At 46.6% G+C, this 21,412-nt stretch overlaps 1 protein-coding gene across 1 annotated transcript; it reads right to left on the bottom strand.

Moving 5' to 3' along the window:
* Window positions 1-1,082: 1,082 nt before the first annotated feature.
* LOC124552308 (repetitive proline-rich cell wall protein 2-like) lies at window positions 1,083-20,780 on the bottom strand. The gene is made up of 3 exons (XM_047126582.1): window positions 20,769-20,780; window positions 4,174-4,657; window positions 1,083-2,068 (listed from the first exon to the last, which is right to left on the bottom strand). Exons 1-3 carry the CDS (start codon window positions 20,778-20,780, stop codon window positions 1,083-1,085), a joined length of 1,482 nt encoding a protein of 493 aa, XP_046982538.1.
* Window positions 20,781-21,412: the final 632 nt, after the last annotated feature.

Here is a 21,412-nt window from a genome sequence, read left to right as displayed (position 1 = left end):
TTTCTAAGCCATTTAGTATTGGGATTATGAGCTCACTGTTAAAAACTCTGGCCAGTTACACGAGTTACTGTGGAATACTATTTCTCCAGGATCAATATGCTGGTATCTTACAACTACATTCAAGCTTTGTTCAATGTACATTAATGTGAGTGATGGGATTTGTTGGACAGTAAAATGGTTTGCCCTCAATAAGGCGGGTATTTAACATGTCCTGTACAGAACGAGATAGTGGTTCCATTTTGAGCCTTGTCCATTTCCTACAAAACTTGCTTAGGTTGTCTCTCTCCTGGGAAGCGGAGCTGAGATGTGTGTACGTGGGAACACTGTTTTTAACCCCTCCCTCGGAAAAGAAAATTAAGTAACCATCTAAGATAGTCGTAATAAATGCTCAATGCACATGTTGAAGCATCAGTCTCGTCGAATGCTGTCTTTTGCCAATTCGGATCTTATCACCGCCCACCTATTCTATGCTTACAATCAACCAGTAAAATATTTTGTTGGCTGTGAATTTGGTTTCTTTGCATGTTGAATAAGTAGCTCCTCTGCTGCATGGTATCCTGTACTAACTATGTGCACCACCAAATGAGGATATGATTAACTACGAAAGAAAGCAATACTAGAGATGTAGGTCATGTAATTACCTGATTGAGTAACAGATTCTGTCTCCAATCCCAACAGGTTGCACGAGTCTAACTGACCACCTATTAATCCTCCGGCTGAAAAGTTAGTGGACAGCATTATTGGAGGAGAATATGATTAAAGAACAAACATTTATCGCTCTTTCAATCCGCAATCACAACTGAAAAATTCCTGCCAGTACCCAGTACCTAGGTCTATTGCTGAACTTTCCAAACGGCATTCAGTAATTTATTTTTATTTACACTAACTCATGTAACTGAAGAAAAACAAGTGGGAGTTTAAACTTAACCTCAGATTAGACTAAATGTTAGATTAGCACCAGCTCAGATATGCTTCACCCTGTACTCTTCTAATTCCAAAGGTCTGGAATAATTAGCACATTTTGTAACGAGTAATACCTGACAAGTTCTAGAATGCTTGCAGTGAGGGTAATGGATTTTCGCTCAGTACCCTGCATCATGGTGTTCATATCCACCATGGTGTTCTTCATGATGGTGGTCTTCATGATGGTAGTCTTCATGATGTTCGTGCACTGGGTACGGCACATGTTTAACGACCTCATATGGCGCAGGCTTGGGAACAGGAACTTTAACTGGGACAGGTACAGGCTTCTCTACATGATAAGGTACAGGTTTTTTCACCTCTACTGGATATGGTTTTGGCACCTCGACTGGGTAAGGCTTGTCGACTGGCACTTTCACTGGATAAGGTACCTTCTTCTCCACCTCTAGTGGTACTTTCTTCTCTATCTCCACTGGGTACGGTTGTTTGACTTCGACCGGATACGGCTTCGGCACCTCGACAGGGTACGGTTTGTCGACGGGGACCTTCACCGGGTACGGTACGTGCTTGTGGACTATATAGGGCACCGGTTTCTTAACTTCGACTGGGTACGGCTTAGGTACTTCCACAGTGTACGGCTTCTCGACGAAAACCTTGACGTGGACTGGGTACGGCTTGTCAACTGGTACGTGGATCGGGACTTTGACTGGGACCTTGTAGGGCTTTGGTACTGGAACCTTGATCTCCACTGGGTACGGGTGTGGTACGTGCACCTTCTTTTCCACATATACCGGATACGGCTTTTCCACGTGTACGGGGTAAGGTTTGGGTACAGGGACCTTCACTTCCACAGGGTAGTGGACCAGTTTCTCCACAGGAACTTTGTATGGGACCGGCCTTTCGACGGGAACTTTGACTGGGACGTGTATCTCCTTGGTGACGGGGTACAGCACCGTCTTGGGCACGTGTACTGGGTAGGGCTTGTCGACAGGTACCTTAACAGGATAGGGCACTTTTTTCTCAACAGTGTAGGGCACGTGCTTGGGCACTGGGACGTGGACTGGGTACGGCTGAGGTACCGGCACCGGTATCTTCTTCGTCAGCGTCGTCGAGGGCACGTCTTTCACTGACACGTGCTCGTGGTGACCTGTGGGACGTGCGAGAGGAACAGTGAATAACAGCATCGATTTCCACACAGACCAGTAACTGTATTGGTTAGATGTAGAATCGTTCAAGCTTGTGGCATGCAGAAGAGCCTTGTGCGTATGTCGTAAAGACTAATGAGCAGCTTACACGAACAGACGGCAACGGCCTTGCCGCAGCGGATACACCGGTTCCCGTGAGATCACTGAAGTTAAGCGCTGTTGGGCGTGGCCGGCGCTTGGATGGGTGACCATCCAGCCGCCATGCGCTGTTGCCATTTTTTCGGGGTGCACTCAGCCTCGTGATGCCAATGGAGGAGCTACTCGACCGATTAGTAGCGGCTTCGGTCAAGAATACCATCATAACGACCGGGAGAGGGGTGTGCTGACCCCATGCCCCTCCTATCCGCATCCTCCTCTGAGGATGACACGGCGGTCGGATGGTCCCGGTAGGCCACTCGTGGCCTGAAGACGGAGTGCTTATACACGAACAGAAGCTTGGACAATTTTTGTTGTTTACACATCCTTAGGACCTTCTATTTGAGTGTTAGTACGCACAAATTAGTTACTGAGTAACTTTCTTTCAGGAACCACATCCAACAGCTTTCCCCGCGCAAATGACGTGACATATGGAAAGTACTTCAACCTTGAAAAATTAGGACATCTAAATGAAGAATTTTCTAAGAAATTCGAGGCAATACGATGTGGTTGGGAAGGGAGTGAGGCCGGCCGGAGTGGTCGAGCGGTTTAAGGCGCTACAGTCTGGAACCGCACGACCGCTACGGTCGCAGGTTCGAATCCTGCCTCGGGCATGGATGTGTGTGATGTCCTTAGGTTAGTTAGGTTTAAGTAGTTCTAAGTTCTGGGGGATTTATAACCACAGCAGTTGAGTCCCATAGTGCTCAGAGCCATTTGAACCATTTTTGAAGGGAGTGAGACAGGGTTGTAGCCTCTCCCCGATGTTATTCAATCTGTACATTTAGCAAGCAGTGAAGGAAACGAAAGAAAAATTCGGAGTAGGTATTAAAATCCATGGAAAAGAAATAAAATCTTTGAGGTTCGCCGATGACATTGTAATTTTGTCAGAGACAGCAAAGGACCTGGAAGAGCAGTTGAATGGAATGAATAGTGTCTTGAAAGGAGGATATAAGATGAACATCAACAAAAGCAAAACGAGGATAATGGAGGGAATTAGATTAGGAAATGAGACACTTACAGTAGTAAATGAGTTTTGCTATTTGGGGAGCAAACTAACTGATGATGGCCGGAGTAGAGAGGATGTAAAATGTAGACTGGCAATGGTAAGTAAAGCGTTTCTGGGAGATGAAGAAGCTTGCAAGGGATAGAGTAGCATGGAGAGCTGCATCAAACCAGTCTCTGGACTGAAGACCACAACGACAACATACCCTCCACTGCTATTGCTCCCACCTGCAGTCTGCGAGTGGTTATCGCACAATGACGTTGGATATAGGCGGTGGTGTGACTGGACCGTGTATTTCTTCTGCTGCATCCTTCCAGGACTACTAGTCCCGCAAGATATCTAGAAGAACTATTGTGAAGTTTGGAAGGTTTGGAGACGAGGTAATGGCGGAAGTAAAGCTGAGAGGGCGTGAGTCGTGCTTGGGCAGCCGATTCGATAGAGCATTTGCCTGCGAAAGCAAAGGTCCCAGGTTTCAGTCCAAATCAGAGCAGATAGAACCGCAGAATGATTTTTCATTCTTGGAGACTTCCTAGCAAAAAAGGGCTCTGAGCACTATGGGACTTAACATCTGAGGTCATCAGTCCCCTAGAACATAGAACTACTTAAACCTAAGGACACCACAGACATGCATGCTCGAGGCAGGATTCGAACCTGCTACCGTAGCGGTCGCGCGGTTCCAGAATGTAGCGCCTAGAATCGCTCGTTCACACCGGCCGGCACTTCCTAACACTTCAGAGAAATAAAAGCTTACAGGTTATGCGCGACGTGCGTGCAGATAAAGCAGGGGACAACTGCTCTGAATTGGGGTGCAAGATGTTTGCAAACCTGCTCCCATCCAGTCAAGGAGAAACAAGAAGAGATAGGAACAGCTCCTATGCAACAGTTCGAGAAACCCACAGGTATACACACCTTTGTCACCATATCCATAACCGCCGCCATATCCACCGCCTCCGAATCCTCCATCGCCTCCGAATCCTCCGTCGCCACCGTAGCCACTGCCGCCTCCGAAGCCACTACCGCCTCCGAAGCTACTGCCGCCTCCAAAGGCCGTCTCGTCCCCGAAGCTTGTGTGGCCGCCGAAGGATCCGTCGCCCCCGAAGTCGGCACCGCCCCCGAAGTGGTGTCCGCCGCCGTAGTCTCCGCCGCCCCCGAATCCCCCGCCGCCCCCGAAGCCGCCGTGCAGCTCCCGCTTGTCCTGCCGGCGCTCGCCTTCGCCTCGGCCCTCTTCTTCGCTAGCGTTCTGCTCCTTCTGCTGCTGCTTCTTCTCTTGACTGCTGGTGGCTGCCGCCTCCTGGTCCTCCGCCTCCACCACCGCCCCCGCTTTCTTCTCCGTGCTGCGTGCGGCGGAGGCGGCGGCGAGAACGCCGATCGCCAGCAGGAATATTCCGAGTCGCTGGCCGCGTAAAGCGCACGCATTATACACGAGCGCTCCATACTCAAGAGAACAAGCAACTCCGAGAGCACAACAAATTCCGGAGAGCGTAACATCACTGCGTTTCTGTGCCGAGATCGGAATTTTTTGCTGACGCTTAGAATAAACATAGACACCAGCACAGTTAATTTAGCCATTCTAATATTTTATCCACCTTCACCAACTATAGTTGTATAAACTGAAGCCCTAAAGAAACAGGTATCTGGTGCAGTTGTTAGATCGGTTACTACAGCTACAATGGCAGGTTATCAATATTTAAGTGAGTTTGAACGTGGTATTATAGTCGGCGCACCAGCGATGGGACACACCATCTCAGGTGCAGCGATGAAGTGGGGATTTTCCCGTACGACCATTTCACGAGTGTACCGTGAATATCAGGAATCCGGTAAAACATCAAATCTCCGATATTGCTGCTACCGGAAAAAGATCCTGCAAGGACAGGACCAACGACGACTGAAGTGAATCGTTCAATGTGACAGCAGTGCAAAATCTTCCGCGAATTGATGCAGATTTCAATGCTGCGCCACTAACAAGTGTGAGTGTGCGAACCATTCAACGAAACATCACCGATATGGACTTTCGGAGCCGAATGCCCACTCGCGTACCCTTGATGATTGCACGACACAAAGCTTTACGCCTCGCCTGGGCCCGACAGCACCGACATTGAACTGTTGATGACTCGAAACGTGTTGCTGGTCGGACGAGTCTCGTTTCAAATTGTATCGGGCGGATGGACGTGTAAGGGTATGGAGACAACCTCACGAATCCATGGACCCTGCATGTCAATAGGGGACTGTTCAAGCTGTTGGATGCTCTGTAATGGTGTGGGCCGTGTGCAGTTGTAGTGATATGGAACCCCTGATATGTCTAGATACGACTCTGACAGTTGACATGTACGTATGCATCATGTGTGATCGCCTGCATCCATTCATGCCCATCGTGCATTCAGACGGACTTGGGCAATTCCAGCAGGACAATGCGACACCCCACACGTCCAGAAATGCTACAGAGTGGTTTCAGGAACACTCTTCTGAGTTTAAACACTTCCGTTAGCCACCAAACTCCCCAGACATGAACATTATTAAGGATATCTGGGATGCCTTGCAGTGTGCTGTTCAGGAGAGATCTTCAACCCCCTCGTAATATCACTGATTTATGGAGAGCCCTGCGGGATTCATGGTGTCATTTCCCTTCAGCACTACTTTAGTCGAGTCCATGCCACGTCGTGTTGCAGCACTTCTGGGTGCTAGCGGGGGCCCTACGCGATCTTAGGCAGGTTGTAAGTAGGCTGTTTAGGTTTTTATGTTGGTAACGCCATGTAGCGCTCTATATGAAAATCACTGGCTGTGCTGTGTGCAGTCTGTGGCTGGTTGGCATTGTTGTAATATTCGCTATTGTAGTGTTGGGCAGTTGGCTGTTAACAGCGCATAGCGTTGCGCAGTTGGAGGTGAGCCGCCAATAGTGGTAGATGTGGGGAGAGAGATGGCGGAGTTTTTAGAGCGGATGATCTGGACGTGGGTCCATCAGAGACAGTACATCTGTAAGACTGGGTGTCATGAACTGATATATATATTATGACTTTTGAACACTATTAAGGTAAATACATTGTTTGTTCTCTATCAAAATCTTTCATCTGCTAACTGTGCCTATCAGTAGTTAGTGCCTTCAGTAGTTAGAATCTTTTATTTAGCTGGCAGTAGTGGCGCTCGCTGTATTGCAGTAGTTTGAGTAACGAAGATTTTTGTCAGGCGAGTGAGTCATGAAAGGTATAGGTTATTGTTAGTCAGGGCCATTCTTTTGTAGGGATTATTGAACGTCAGATTGCGTTACGCTAAAAATATTGTGTGTCAGTTTAAGCACAGTCATTTATAATTTTTCTAAGGGGACGTTTCAAAACAAGTGTCTGGCGCAGTTGCTAAATCGGTTACTGCCGCTACAACGGCATGTTAGCAATATTTAAGTCAGTTTGAACGTGGTATAATAGTCGGCGCACCAGCGATGGGACACACCATGTCAGGTGTAGCGATGAAGTGGGGATTTTCCCGTACGACCATTTCACGAGTGTACCGTGAATATCAGGATTCCGGTAAAACATCAAACCTCCAACATTGCTGCTACCGGAAAAAGATCCTGCAAGAACAGGACCAACGACGACTGAAGTGAATCGTTCAATGTGACAGCAGTGCAAATCTTCCGCGAATTGATGCAGATTTCAATGCTGCGCCACCAACAAGTGTCAGTGTGCAAACCATTCAACGAAACATCACCGATATGGACTTTCGGAGCCGAACGCCCACTCGACACAAAGCTTTACGCCTCGCTTGGGCCCGTCAGCACCGACGTTGAACTGTTGATGACTGGAAATATGATGGGACGAGTCTCGTTTCAAATTGTATCAAGCGGATAGACGTGTACGGGTATGGGGACAACCTCATGTAGCCATGGACCCTGCATCCCAGCAAGGGTTTGTTCTGGCTGGTGGAGGCTATGTAATGGTGTGGGACGTGTGCAGTTGGAGTGACATGGGACCCCTCATACATCTAGATACGAGTCTGACAGGTGACACATACGTAAGCCTCCTGTCTGATCACCTGCGTCCATTCATATCCATTGTGCATTCCGACGGACTTGGGCAATTCCAGCAGGACAATGCGACATCCCACACGTCCAAAATTGCTACAGAGTGGTTTCGGGAATACTCTTCTGAGTTTAAGTACTTCCGTTAGCCACCAAACTCCCCAGACATGAACATTATTTTGCATATCTGGGATGCCTTGCAGTGTGCTGTTCAGAAGAAATCTCCACCCCTCGTACTCTTACGGATTTATGGACGGCCCTGCAGGATTCATGGTGTCTGTTCCCTTCAGCACTACTTTAGACATTAATCGAGTCCATGCCACGTCGTGTTGCGGCACTTCTGCATGCTCTCGGGGCCCTACAGTGTATTAGGCAGATGTACCAGTTGCCCTGGCTCTTCAGTGTATATGGAAATAATCAGTACCTAGTTGTATAAAAGAAATTTACTTTGTTAACCTGTTTCAGGCACTTAGTGAAACCTATTAAGAAATCAAATTACTTTTAGGCAGTTGGCTGCCCATTATTTGGATACATTTATCCATTACTTAAAAATACAAGTTTGACTATTAAATAACGGGACTGTTACTGTAAAACACTTTACTTCAAAAACACACGTATCCAGCTATGTCATCCTCAATACACGAGTACTGCCCTCCCATATCCCTATAACGCTCCGTACGAATTTTCTATTCATGGGAACAGTGGTGAAAGTCTTCCTCTGTGAACGCTTTGAGGACGCGTCCCGCATTTTCTATCACTGCTTCAATGGACTGAAATCCTGTTCCTTTTAAGGGATTCGGTACCAGTTGAAATCTTGAAATTTTAAATTTTTGTTGTTTCAATCGATCTTAGCTTACAGAATTTCCCCTTTTTAATGATCTGTAATACATATATATAGGGTGTTACAAAAAGGTACGGCCAAACTTTCAGGAATCATTCCTCACACACAAATAAAGAAAAGATGTTATGTGGACATGTGTCCGGAAACGCTTACTTTCCACCTTAGAGCTCATTTTAGTTTCGTCAGTATGTACTGTACTTCCTCGATTCAGCGCCATGATTTCATACTGGATACTCTACCTGTGCTGCTAGAACATGTGCCTTTAGAAATACGACACTACATGCGGTTCATGCACGATGGAGCTCCTGCACATTTCAGTCGAACTGTTCGTACGCTCCTCAACAACAGATTCGGTGACCGATCGACTGGTAGAGGCGGACCAATTCCATGGCCTCCACGCTCTCCTGACCTCAACCCTCTTGACTTTCATTTATGGGGGTATTTGAAAGCTCTTGTCTACGCAACCCCGGTACCAAATGTAGAGACTCTTCGTGCTCGTATTGTGGACGGCTGTGGTACAATACGCCATTCTCCAGGGCTGTATCAGCGCATCAGGGATTCCATGCGACGGAGGTGGATGCATGTATCCTCACTAACGGAGGACATTTTGAACATTTCCTGTAACAAAGTGTTTGAAGTCACGCTGGTACGTTCTGTTGCTGTGTGTTTCGATTCCATGATTAATGTGATTTGAAGAGAAGTAATAAAATGAGCTCTAACATGGAATGTAAGCGTTTCCGGACACATGTCCACATAACATATTTTCTTTCTTTGTGTGTGAGGAATGTTTCCTGAAAGTTTGGCCGTATATATATATATATATATATATATATATATATATATATATATATATTATTGCCTTACTTCTGGATTGTTTATTCGTTTAAAGAAAACACTGTGTGGGCGTGACAATTTTCTAAGAATCTGAACAGTTGAAGAATTTTGGAAATGGTGGCTAAAGAGATTTCAAAGCAATTGTGGAAGAGAAGCCTTATGGAGACAATGCAGCTATCATTAAACTGAAGTGCATAGGTCATGTAAAAAAGCGTACAATGCTGCATCGACTGGAAACTGCATACAAGGGAAAGAAATTGGTAGGAGGAAGACGATTCTGTGGTAAGAGTAAACTCTCAGATTCTATCATAGATAAAATCCAAAACCACTATGACATGATCACGAGGCAAAATGTTAGCAGCATAGGAGATACGAGAAAAGCTGTTTGGGCAGTTTTGTTTCACCCCTCTTCAACGGATGATAAAGCCATTCATACCCTGTGCCTTCCAGGAAATGATTCAAGGTGAAAATCCAACAGAGCACAGAATAATGGCGAGAAACTTGTTCACAGACGATCTACAACTTTTGACGTAGTGGAGGTTTTGAAAGAAACTTTCAAGACATTTTTTGGATGTAAGTCTGCCGAAGAAATGTCTTTATGGCCGTGCCCAGAGTCCCAACGAGTCCATCAACAGTGTAATCCGGGCCAGAATTTCCAAGACAGTGTTTGTGTCAACTTGTACACTGCGTTTTGGCGTCTTTGATGTAGTGGTAACGTTCCGTGAAGGGAATATTGCGAGGTGTGAAGTCCTGAAAAAACTGCTCCAAACAATTGGTCGTTTGCAGTGAAAGAAAACCAAATGTCTAATTCAGATAAAGGAAGACAGCGCAACGAGCAGGAAAACGAATATTGCAATATGAGATGGTAGAGTATGCAGACAATCCATCTTATTGGGCTGGAATGCATTGACAACTCTCATGGCTGTTTTCCGTATTTTTTACGTTCAAAGTGTACTTTTTGTCAGCTTCTACTTGTAGAATTTTTTCGAAACTACAGAATACACTAATCTGAGAACGAAATGTGGTACGAAATGTGTAACCTAGAAGACACATTTCATACAAATTTTTTTTTCAACAGTTTCTGATAAAGGGTACCTATCGCAGAAATAAATTTTATATTATTTATGATTGGGATCACCAACCTGCCCGGACTAACTTAATGCAGATTTGGCCTTAGGTATAGTTATATGGTCCTAGGTCAGGCGAATAAGATGGGTGGCTTAACACTGGGATGCTGTACTTCGGTAGAAACTTCTTAACAGACGATACTGTATGAGCAAGTGAGTTGTTTTGATGCAGGACCCGTGACTAGTTCGTCCACAATTTGGGTATTTTTTTCTTATTTTCTTACGGAGTAGAGCAAGAACCTCAAGCTAGTAACCTTGATTAATAGTTTTTCAGGAATCCAGAAAAGAAACATAATTTTATGAATATCGGAAACAAAACTTCATCACTTCGAATGTTGAGTTGCTCTTTCGAGATCTTTTCGCTCTCGGCGAAATTGAACCAAACTAGTGGGTGGGTGGATTGGCGCTTAGTTTTCAAAGTTGCCAGTTGCCAGTCTCTTTATTATTAATACTAATATTGACAAGCTAACGCGTAAGTTCCCAAATCCTGGCACCTTACACCATTTGCAGCTGCTAAGTCGTAATTTGCGCACGGTTCGCGGTTGTCACAGCAGGCGCTTAGGAAATACACAAACGTCAGAGCTGGTATCTACTAAAAATTGCAACTTAGTTGTCCCGTCTGTTACCACTAAACGTCACAATGGTTGCTTGAGCTGGTGCTGCTAGCAGACTCTCCCACTAGCCAAAATTCGCAGATTTTATCACTCTTTCCACGAAACTGGGATCATTTTCTATGGCATTCAGAGTGTCAGTACAACATTTTCGGGAGCTTCTTTTCGTTGGGTCGTGAGAGTCTTCGCCACCAGTTTAGCAAACACTTTTCTCTTATTAAATTGTTTGCGTAAAATTTGCGTTACGTATTATTGATGAATTCCTACAGTTTCTGCAATCGATCGAATACTCAAGCGGCGGTCAGATCGAATCATTCGTTTTTGATTTAGAAGTGTCTCCGAGGGGTGAGTCATATCCAAAGCCTTCTCACCCATCTTGGAAACGCTTGAACCACTCAAAAGCTCCCAGTCTTCGCCATACAGTTATTTTAGTAAAAAAAAAAAAAAAAAGGTTTCAGTTGCAAGCTGCAGAAACTTGACAACGACCGGGACAGCTGTGTGCTACCATATACCCCTCCGTACCGCCTCCGATGACGCCATTTTGAAGGCCAATGAATTTTTTCGTTTAGAAATTGAAGAAAAATAAGTTCGGTTTATATTGGGTACGTTCCAGTACACTGTGACAAAACTCATACGCTAGCAATATGCATGTATACACATGGCGGTAGTATCGCGTACGTAAGACACAAAATGGCAGTACATTCTCAGAGCTGTCATTTGTACTTAGGTGGTTCATGTGGAAAGTATCCGATGTGATTACAGCCGCAAGACGAGAATTAACAGACTTTGAACGCGGAATGATAGTTGGAGGTAGACGCATGCGACATCCAATTTCGGAAATCGTTAGAGAATTCAATATTCCGCGATTACAAATGTAATGTATTGTGAATACATAGAAAGAAGGATCCTTTATTGTATGATTATATGATAGCGGAACAAACAGTGGTAGCAGTTACTTCTGTAAAATATCTGGGACTATGCGTACGGAACGATTTGAAGTGGAATGATCATATAAAATTAATTGTTGGTAAGGCGGGTGCCAGGTTGAGATTCATTGGGAGAGTCCTTAGAAAATATAGTCCATCAACAAAGGAGGTGGCTTACAAAACACTAGTTCGAACTATACTTGAGTATTGCTCATCAGTGTGGGATCCGTACGAGATGGGGTTGACGGAGGAGATAGAGAAGATCCAAAGAAAAGCGGCGCGTTTCGTCACAGGGTTATTTGGTAACCGTGATAGCGTTACGGAGATGTTTAGCAAACTCGAGTGGCAGACTCTGCAAGAGAGGCGCTCTCCATCGCGGTGTAGCTTGCTCGCCAGGTTTCGAGAGGGTGCGTTTCTGGATGAGGTATCGAATATATTGCTTCCCCCTACTTATACCTCCCGAGGAGATCACGAATGTAAAATTAGAGAGATTAGAGCGCGCACGGAGGCTTTCCGGCAGTCGTTCTTCCCGCGAACCATACGCGACTGGAACAGGAAAGGGAGGTAATGACAGTGGCACGTAAAGTGCCCTCCGCCACACACCGTTGAGTGGCTTGCGGAGAATCAATGTAGATGTAGATGTAGATGTAGATCCACAGTGTCAAGAGTGTGCCGAGAATACCAAATTTCGGGCATTACATCTCACCACGGACAGCGCAGTGGCCGACGGCCTTCACGTAACGACCGAGAGCAGCGGCGTTTGAGTAGAGTTGTAAGTGCTAACAGACAAGCAACACTGCGTGAAATAACGGCAGAAATAAGTGTGGCCACGGCAGCAGACGACCGACCCGAGTGCCTTTGCCAACAGCACGACTGCGGCGACTTTTCTGGGCTCGTGAAAGTATCGTTTGGACGCTAGACGACTGGAAAACCGTGACCTGGTCTAATGAGTCCCTATTTGGGCGCTAGACCACCGGAAAGTCGGGGCCTGATAAGAGGACTGGTTCAAGTGGTTCAAATGGCTCTGAGCACTATGGGACTTAACATCTGAGGTCATCAGTCCCCTAGAACTTAGAACTACTTAAACCTAACTAACCTGAGGACATCACACACATTCATGCCCGAGGCAGGATTCGAACCTGCGACCGTAGCAGTCTCGTGGTTCCGGACTGAAGCGCCTAGAACCGCACGGCCACCACGGCCGGCGATAAGAGGACTCCCGATTTCAGTTGGTAAGGGTAGATGGCTGGCTTTGAGTGTGGTGCAGGTACCACGAAGCCATAAACCCGAGTGTCAACAAGGTACTGTGCAAGCTGGTGATAGTCTCATAACGGTGTGTGCTGTATTTGCGCGGAATGGACTTGGTTCTCTGGTTATGACTACCTGGAGACCATTTGGAGCCATTCATATTCATGTTCCCAAACAAGGATGGAATTTTTGCAGATGACAATGCGCCATGTCACCGGGCCACAAAGTTTCGCGATTCGTCTGAAAAACATTATGGACAGTTTGGGAGAATGATTGGGTCACTCAGATCGCCCGACATGAATCGTATTGAATATTTATGGGACGTAATTGAGAGGTCAGTTTACGCACAAAATTCTCTGCAACGGTAAGACTTTCGCAATTACGGACAGTTGTGGAGACAGCATGGGTCAGTCTTCCAACGACTTGAAGAGAACATTCTGCAGTATGCCGGGCAAAAGGAGCTCAGACACGATGGTTGGAGGTAAAAAATGATTCCAATGGCTCTAAGTACAATGGGACTCACCATCTGAAGTCATCAGTCCGCTAGACTTAGAACTGCTTAAACCTAACTAACCTAAGGACATCACAAACATCTATGCCCGAGGCAGGATTCGAACCCGCGACCATAGCAGCGGCGCCGTTCCGTACTGAAGCACCTAGAACTGCCGCTCGGCCACAGCGGCCGGCAGTTGGAGGTATCTTACTATTTTTGACATCTCTTTGTATAACGCTCGTGTACTCAGCGGCTTCCGGCACTGTGGAGGATTCGAGACAGCTTGCGTGCTGAGGCCGACGGAATGACGTCACGAGGTGAGCGTCTCGCAGCGACTGGCTGTATACAGTACACGGCTGGCTGTTCCGTGTTGTATACTGTCGCCGGCGAAAGTGGGACCCAGCGGGCGCCCTGCGCTGTGCACGAGGAACTGCCGTACCCCGCATGCGGGCCAACTTCCGCCCGACGCAGCGGGGTGTGACATGCAGCCGCTCCGTACAGAGCCAACGAAGTCAACAGGACGCCTGGCTGTTTACGACCGATATGCTAGCAGGGCAGGTAGTAACAGCACATGCTGTAGCATCACGAAGCCTATGAGATGTTTGCGTGCAAAGTTATCCATAATGTACCGTTTCCGCCGCCGTCTATAGTGTAGTAGGGGACACTTGCCCAGGATTCACGTCTACGATCGGTTTTAGACAGAATTGGATGGATCAGACGCGGCTCATAGTTAAAAGCTGTGAGGTGGAGACGCCCCGAAATATGCGCCACTGGCCATTAAAATTGCTACACCCAGAAGAAATGCAGATGATAAACGGGTATTCATTGGACAAATACTCGTATATTATACTAGAACAGACATGTAATTACATATTCACGCAATTTGAGTGCATAGATCCTGAGAAATCAGTACCCAGAACATCTACCTCTGCCCGTAATAACGGCCTTGATACGCCTGGGCATTGAGTCAAACAGAGCTTGGATGGCGTGTATAGGTACACCTGCCCATGCAGCTTCAACATGATACCACAGTTCATCAAGAGTAGTGACTGGCGTATTGTGACGCGCCAGTTGCTCGGCCACCATTGACCAGACGTTTTCAATTGGTGAGAGATCTGGAGAATGTACTGGCCAGGGCAGCAGTCGAAAATTTTCTGTATCCAGAAAGCCTCGTACAGGACCTGTAACATGCGGTCGTGCATTATCCTGCTGAAATGTAGGGTTTCGCAAGGATCGAATGAAGGGTTGAGCCACGGGTCCTAACACATCTGAAAAGTAACGTCCACTGTTCAAAGTGCCGTCAGTTCGAACAATAGGTGTCCGAGATGTGTAACAAATGGCACCCCATCCCATCACGCCGGGTGATACGACAGTATGGCGATGACGAATACGCGCTTCCAATGTGCGTTCACCGCGATGTCGCCAAACACGGATGCGGCCATCATGATGCTGTAAACAGAACGTGGATTCATCTGAAAAAATGACGTTTAGCCATTCGTGCACCCAGGTTCGTCGTTGAGTACACCATCGCAGGCGCTCCTGTCTGTGATGCAGCGTCAAGAGTAACAGCAGCCATGGTCTCCGAGCTGATAGTCCATGCTGCTGCAAACGTCGTTGAACTATTCGTGCAGATGGTTGTTGTCTTGCAACCGTCACCATCTGTTGACCAAGAGACCGAGACGTGGCTGCACGATCCGTTACAGCCATGCACATAAGATGCCTGTCATCTCGACTGCTAGTGATACGAGGCCGTTGGGATTCAGCACGGCGTTCCGTATTACCCTCCTGAACCCACCGATTCCATATTCTGCTAACAGTCATTGGATCTCGACGAACGCGAGCAGCAATGTCGCGATACGATAAACCGCAATCGCGATAAACTACAACCCGACCTTTATGAAAGGCGGAAACGTGATGTTACGCATTTATCCTCCTTAAACGAGGCATCACAGTAATGTTTCACCAGGCAACGCCGGTCAGCTGCTGTTTGTGTATGTGAAATTGGTCGGTAGGTGTCACCAACCTTGTGTGAATGCTCTGAAAAAGCTAATCATTTGCATATCACAGCATCTTCTTCCTGTCGGTTAAATTTCGCGTCTGTAGCACGTCATCTTCGTGGTGCAGCAATTTTAATGGCCAGTAGTACCAGTGAGAGTGTTGTTCGTGTGTGGAATGGGGAAAGCGCGCGATCTGTCTGAGTTTGACGGAGAGGAGATTGTGACGGGCCGGAGGCCGGGCACGAGCATTTCACAAACCGTATAGCTTGTCGGGTGTTCGAGAAATGTTGTGGTGCGTGTCTTCAGCACGTGCCGAAAGCAAGGTGAAACCTCGTCCAGGCTTCGTAGGGTTGGTAGGCCACCCCTCATTGCAGATGTGGGACTTCGTAGGCTGGGCAGTAGCCGACGACCTGGGCGTGTGCCAGAATTAACACCACAACATCGGCAACCACTACTCAAATGGGTACTTGACCATCGGCACTGGACGATGGCGCAGTGGCAGAGCGTTGGATGGTCTGATGAATCCCGATACCTTCATCACCATGTCGGTAGGAGGACGCCAACCCGTCGTCTTCCAGGGTGTGTGTGTCTGTGATCTTAATGTAATGTCTCTTGCAGCGGTCTCTCCGTGATATTTTCAGAAATTTTATAAATTATATAACTCAGTACATATCTCGAAATATCTCTTCTTATCTTACCGATTATCAATGCAAAGTAGTTTCAAGCCCAATTATTCCTTGGAGCGTCCATTTACTCCATGGAATAGCTTCTTTGCTATCTATGTTTTCTCTTATGAAAAGAATAGGGGACTTCTTGCCGATTAGTCGTGAAAGAAGGATGTATATGTACGTATTGTTGAGCTAGTCGCCATCTTGATGAGATTCTGTATGAGAAGGAATTTAATACATGAACTAAACTAAAGTAAGTGTGTTCGCGTATTATTTAACGGATTATTATTATTGACAGTGTCTGCTTACTACGCTGTGTTGCACGGGATCAGTGGGGAACGTCTGATTTACACCGGACGAACCTGCCGTTTTGTATGCTCAAGATATCCAGTTACTTCAAATAAATAGGTTACGTCTTACCAGCAGATCTCCGGTCTTCTTCATGTGATCACCGAAAGTTAATAATTATTACAAATGTTTCCAGGAGATCGACTGACAATTTTCGTCGCACCGAGACTTCGAAATTGCTTCACTGCCTTATGGAATTTAAGTTAAGCTTAATTTAATCAGGATAGAACAGTACTGAACTGTGTGAATGTGATAAGCCTGCTTTGTCAATGAAAATTCCCTTAACATACGCATGTTTTTACTATCCTGATCAGTGAAGCTAAATCAGGCCGGTGTGAGCAGTCTGGAACCGCGCGGCCGCTACGGTCGCAGGTTCGAATCCTGCCTCGGGCATGGATGTGTGTGATGTCGTTAGGTTAGTTAGGTTTAAGTAGTTCTAAGTTCTAGGGGACTGATGACCTTAGAAGTTAAATCCCATAGTGCTCAGAGCCAGAGTCGGTGTGAGAGAGGTTTTTAAATTTTAGATCCCATACAAAATATATTAAATTAAGGTATGAATTTTGAAGGCCATGATTACTAGCCTTTTTCTAGCCTTTTTTGCTTCGAATGATCGTTCCTGTCATATTACTGAATATTTACCATCCCTCCTGGAGCACCCTTCACAGAAGGTGTAAGTCAATTATCTACTTTGCCCCGAAGATTAAACTAGGGAAAAATAACAAAAACTGCAAAAATTTCTCTCACAATAGGACTGAGTTGGGCAGTGTTCAACGTTAATGCTGACCAACAAGCATGTTCCAACAATATGCGTATACTGCCAGTTACGAACTACGGTGTGCGAACAATGACTCTAAGACAAATGAACGTAAACTACAGGGGACGCAACGAGCCATGGAGTGACAGATGGTAGCAGTCAGCGTCAGGAATCGGATTCGATTGGCAGAGACTAGGAGAAGAACAAACGTAACAGATGATCTAGAGGGAATTGCAAGACTGAAACTGTATTGGATCGGACGAGTAACTCGATAAGATCAAAGCAGATGGCCCGATAGAACTGTTTACTGGAGACAATGGGACCGCATCAGAGGTTCTGGAAGATTTCAAAAGGGGTTGATTGATGACGAGAAACTGCCGACTGGATAGGATGGTGCCAGGAAAAAAAAAGAGGTTGGAAGCAGACCGTGAGGGGAGTAAAGCCATGGGACAGTGATATGCACATATTGCGATGGCGGTAGTATCGTGTACACTGGTTATAACAGGGAAGTGCATCGACGGAGCTGTTATTTGTACTCAGGTGATTCATCTGAAAAGATATCCAACGCGGTTAAGGCCGCCCGACGAGAATTAACAGAGTCTGAACGCGGAATAGTAGTTGGAACTAGAGGCAAGGAACGCTCCAATTCGGAAATAGTTACGGAATTCAGTATTCAGAGATTCACAGGGTCAAGAGTGTGGCGAGAATACCAAATTTCAGGCTTCACCTGTCACCATGGGCAACACAGCAGCCGACGACCTTCACTTAACGACCGATAGCAGCGGCGCTTGCGCAGAGTTGTCGGTGCTACCAGACAAGCAACACTGCGTAAAATAACGGCGAAAATCAATGTAGGACGTACGACGATCGTATCCGTTAGGACAATGTGGCGAAATTTGGCGTTAATGGGCTGTGACAGCAGACGACCGACGTGAGTGCCTTTGCTGACAGTACGACATCGACAGGAGCGCCTCTCTTGGGCTACTGACCATGTGGGTTGGACCCTGGACGAATGGAACACAGTGGTGTGGTCAGATAAGTCCCGATTTCAGTTTGTAAGAGTAGGTTTCGAGTGTGGCGCATAGGCCAGGAAACCATGGACCCAAGATCTCCACAGAGCACTTGTGTAGGCTGGTGGTGGGTAGACAATGGTGTGGGCTTTGCTCACATGGAACTGACTGTTTCTTCTGGTCCAAGTGAACCGATCATTGACTGGTTATGACTATGTTCGGCTATTTGGGGACCATCTGCAGCAAATTCATGTTCCCAAACAAAGACGGAATTTTAATGGATGACAGTGCACCATGTGAGAGGGACACAAGCGTTCACGATTTGTTTGAAGGACATTCTGACCAATTCGAGTGAACGATTTGGCCACCCAGATCGCCCGACATGAAACTCATTGAACATTTATGGGACGCAATCGAAAGGTCAGATAGTACACAAAATCTTGCACAGGCAACGATTTCGCAATTATGGGCGGCTATAGAGGCGTCATGGCTCAATATTTCCACCGACTTGTGGAGTCCATGTAATGTTGAGTTGCTGCTCTGCACTGGGCAGAAAGATATCCAAAACGATATTAGGAAGAATCCCATGTCATCTCAATGTGTAGAGGAGCCCTATATTCAGCTGTGAGTAATCAACGTGGCTGACTGCCATGAAGGACCCATGTTCAGTGGTGCTACAGCCAAAAATTTTTCACAGGAGGGGAGGACTGGAACAGTGTTGTCTCAATCTCGTGATGCCGAAACAGGAGCTATTTGAGTGAGAAGTAGGGATTCCAAGGCCTCCAGAACCGACAACGGGGGGTTGGGGGTGGGGGGGGGGGTGGTGTGACACCACGCCCCTCCATTGTTGTTGTTGTTGTGGTCTTCAGTCCTGAGACTGGTTTGATGCAGCTCTCAACGCTACTCTATCCTGTGCAAGCTTCTTCATCTCCCAGTACTTATTGCAACCTACATCGTTATGAATCTACTTAGTGTATTCATCTCTAGATCTCCCTCTACGATTTTTACCCTCCACGCTGCCCTCCAATACTAAATTAGTGATTCCTTGATGCCTTAGAACGGGTCCTACCAATCGATCCCTTCTTCTAGTCAAGTTGTGTGCCAAATGTCTCTTCTCCCCAATTCTATTCAATAGCTCCTCATTAGTTATGTGATCTACCCATCTAATCTTCCGCATCCTTCTGCAGTACCACATTTCGAAAACTTCTATTCTCTTCTTGTCCAAACTATTTATCGTCCATGTTTCACTTTCATACATGGCTACACTCCATACAAATACTTTCAGAAACGACTTCCTGACATTTAAATCTATACTTGATGTTATCAAACTTCTCTTCTTCAGAAACGCTTTTCTTGCCATTTCAGTCTACTCCGACCACCATCAGTTATTTTGCTTCCCAAATAGTAAAACTCATCTACTAGCTTAAGTGACTCATTTCCTAATCTAATTCCCTCAGTATCACCCGACTTAATTCGACTAAATTCCATTATCCTCGTTTTGCTTTTGTTGATGTTCATCTTATATCCTGATCTTCCAAGTCCTTTGCTGCCTCTGACAGAATTACAATGTCATCGGCAAACCTAAAAATTTTTATTTCTTCTCCGTGTATTTTAATAGCTACTCCGAATTTTTCTTTGTGCTTCCTTTACTGCTTGCTCAATATAGAGACTGAATAACATCGGGGATAGGCTACAACCCTGTCTCACTCCCTTCCCAACCACGCTTCCCTTTCATGCCCCTGGACTCTTGTAACCGCCATCTGGTTCAGAATGGTGTAAATGGCTCTGAGCACTATGGGACTTAACATCTGAGGTCATCAGTCCCCTAGAACGTAGAACTACTTAAACCTAACTAACCTAAGGACACCACACACATCCATGCCCGAGGCAGGATTCGAACCTGCGACCGTAGCAAAAAAATGGCTCTGAGCACTATGCGACTTAACTTCTGAGGCCATCAGTCGCCTAGAACTTAGAACTAATTAAACCTAACTAACCTAAGGACATCACACACATCCATGCCCGAGGCAGGATTCGAACCCGCGACCGTAGCGGTCACGCGGTTCCAGACTGAAGCGCCTTTAACTGCACGGCCACACCGGCCGGCAACTGCCATCTGGTTTCTGTACGAATTGCAAATAGCCTTTCGCTCCCTGTATTTTACCGCTGCCACCTTCAGAATTTGAAAGAGAGTATTCCATTGAACATTGTCAAAAGTTTCTCTAAACTGCTAGAAAAATAGGTTTGCCTTTCCTTAATCTTTCTTGTAAAATAAGTCGAAAGGTCAGCATTGCCTCACGTGTTCCAACATTTCTACGGAATCCAAACTGATCTACCCCGAGGTCGGCTTCTACCAGTTTTTTTCCATTCGCCCCTCCATACCACACTAAAATGACGCCATTGGCTAAGGACGACTTGGTGGTCGGTCGGTACCCGACTGGCCCATACGAGGCCATAACAAAGGAGCTGTATCCAGCAGTAGATTCAGATAGGCCTAAGAAGAATAGTGTTACCAGTTTCTGAACCTTGCACTTCTTCTGAGATCGTTCACAACACTGGAAAACGCACTGGAACGCGGGATGCTACGCTCTCCGGCCTCGCGGTGCAGCGCTCGGATAGCGGAGGAAAACGCACTCACCTGGATCCCCATGTCCGTCCGGCTCGCCACTGCAGTAGCGGATGCCTTAGCCGCGCCACGGCAGGCGCTATATAGCGGTCGCTTTCTCCCGCGGAGCGAGTCGGTACCACACGCACCGCTAAGAGTTCCCCCCCTACCATGCGCGCTAGCCTGCGGGGGCGTCACGGCGAGATGTGCGCCCAGAGAATTACCTCCGCGCCGTTCCAACCCGGAAGCGCCATCCGCGGCTTCTCTTCCGTCAGATGCCGCAGCGTTTAAATTAGGGGTCCCTCACGCGCGCGAACTCGTCTGCGTCCATGCGTCACCGTAGAGGGCTACACCGGCCGGAGCCGACCTTGAAAGTAGTCTAAGGAGTTTTAGCTAAGACAACCAGTACTTTGTCGTTGATGTGCGAGTATACATCGCAGACACAGGTATTGTCAGCAGAGCCCTGGGGAAGTGTCATAGGAGCGCTCATGTTCTCTACGTATGCTGCATTTCACAATTCGTGTTACACACTTCTAAAACTTGTAGAAGGGACTTAGTAGCTCACATTCTAAATAGGAACCCATGTCCGGAACGTCATCCAACGACGCTACAAAGTCAAAGCATATACACTACTTGCCATTAAAGTTGCTACACCAAGAAGAAATGTAGATGATAAT

Source organism: Schistocerca americana, chromosome 10 (genome assembly GCF_021461395.2).
Source record: "Schistocerca americana isolate TAMUIC-IGC-003095 chromosome 10, iqSchAmer2.1, whole genome shotgun sequence".
In the NCBI taxonomy this organism is placed as follows: Eukaryota; Metazoa; Arthropoda; class Insecta; order Orthoptera; family Acrididae; genus Schistocerca; species Schistocerca americana.
Note: the sequence above shows the minus strand (reverse complement) of the source record. Positions and strands in the feature narration are given on the sequence as shown.

Excerpts from the sequence above, each read along its gene's own strand:
- LOC124552308 (XM_047126582.1), bottom strand. Across the intron at positions 2,069-4,173 it reads TTATGGATATGGTGACAAAG|GTCACCACGAGCACGTGTCA; the intron begins GTGTGTATACCT and ends CACGTCCCACAG.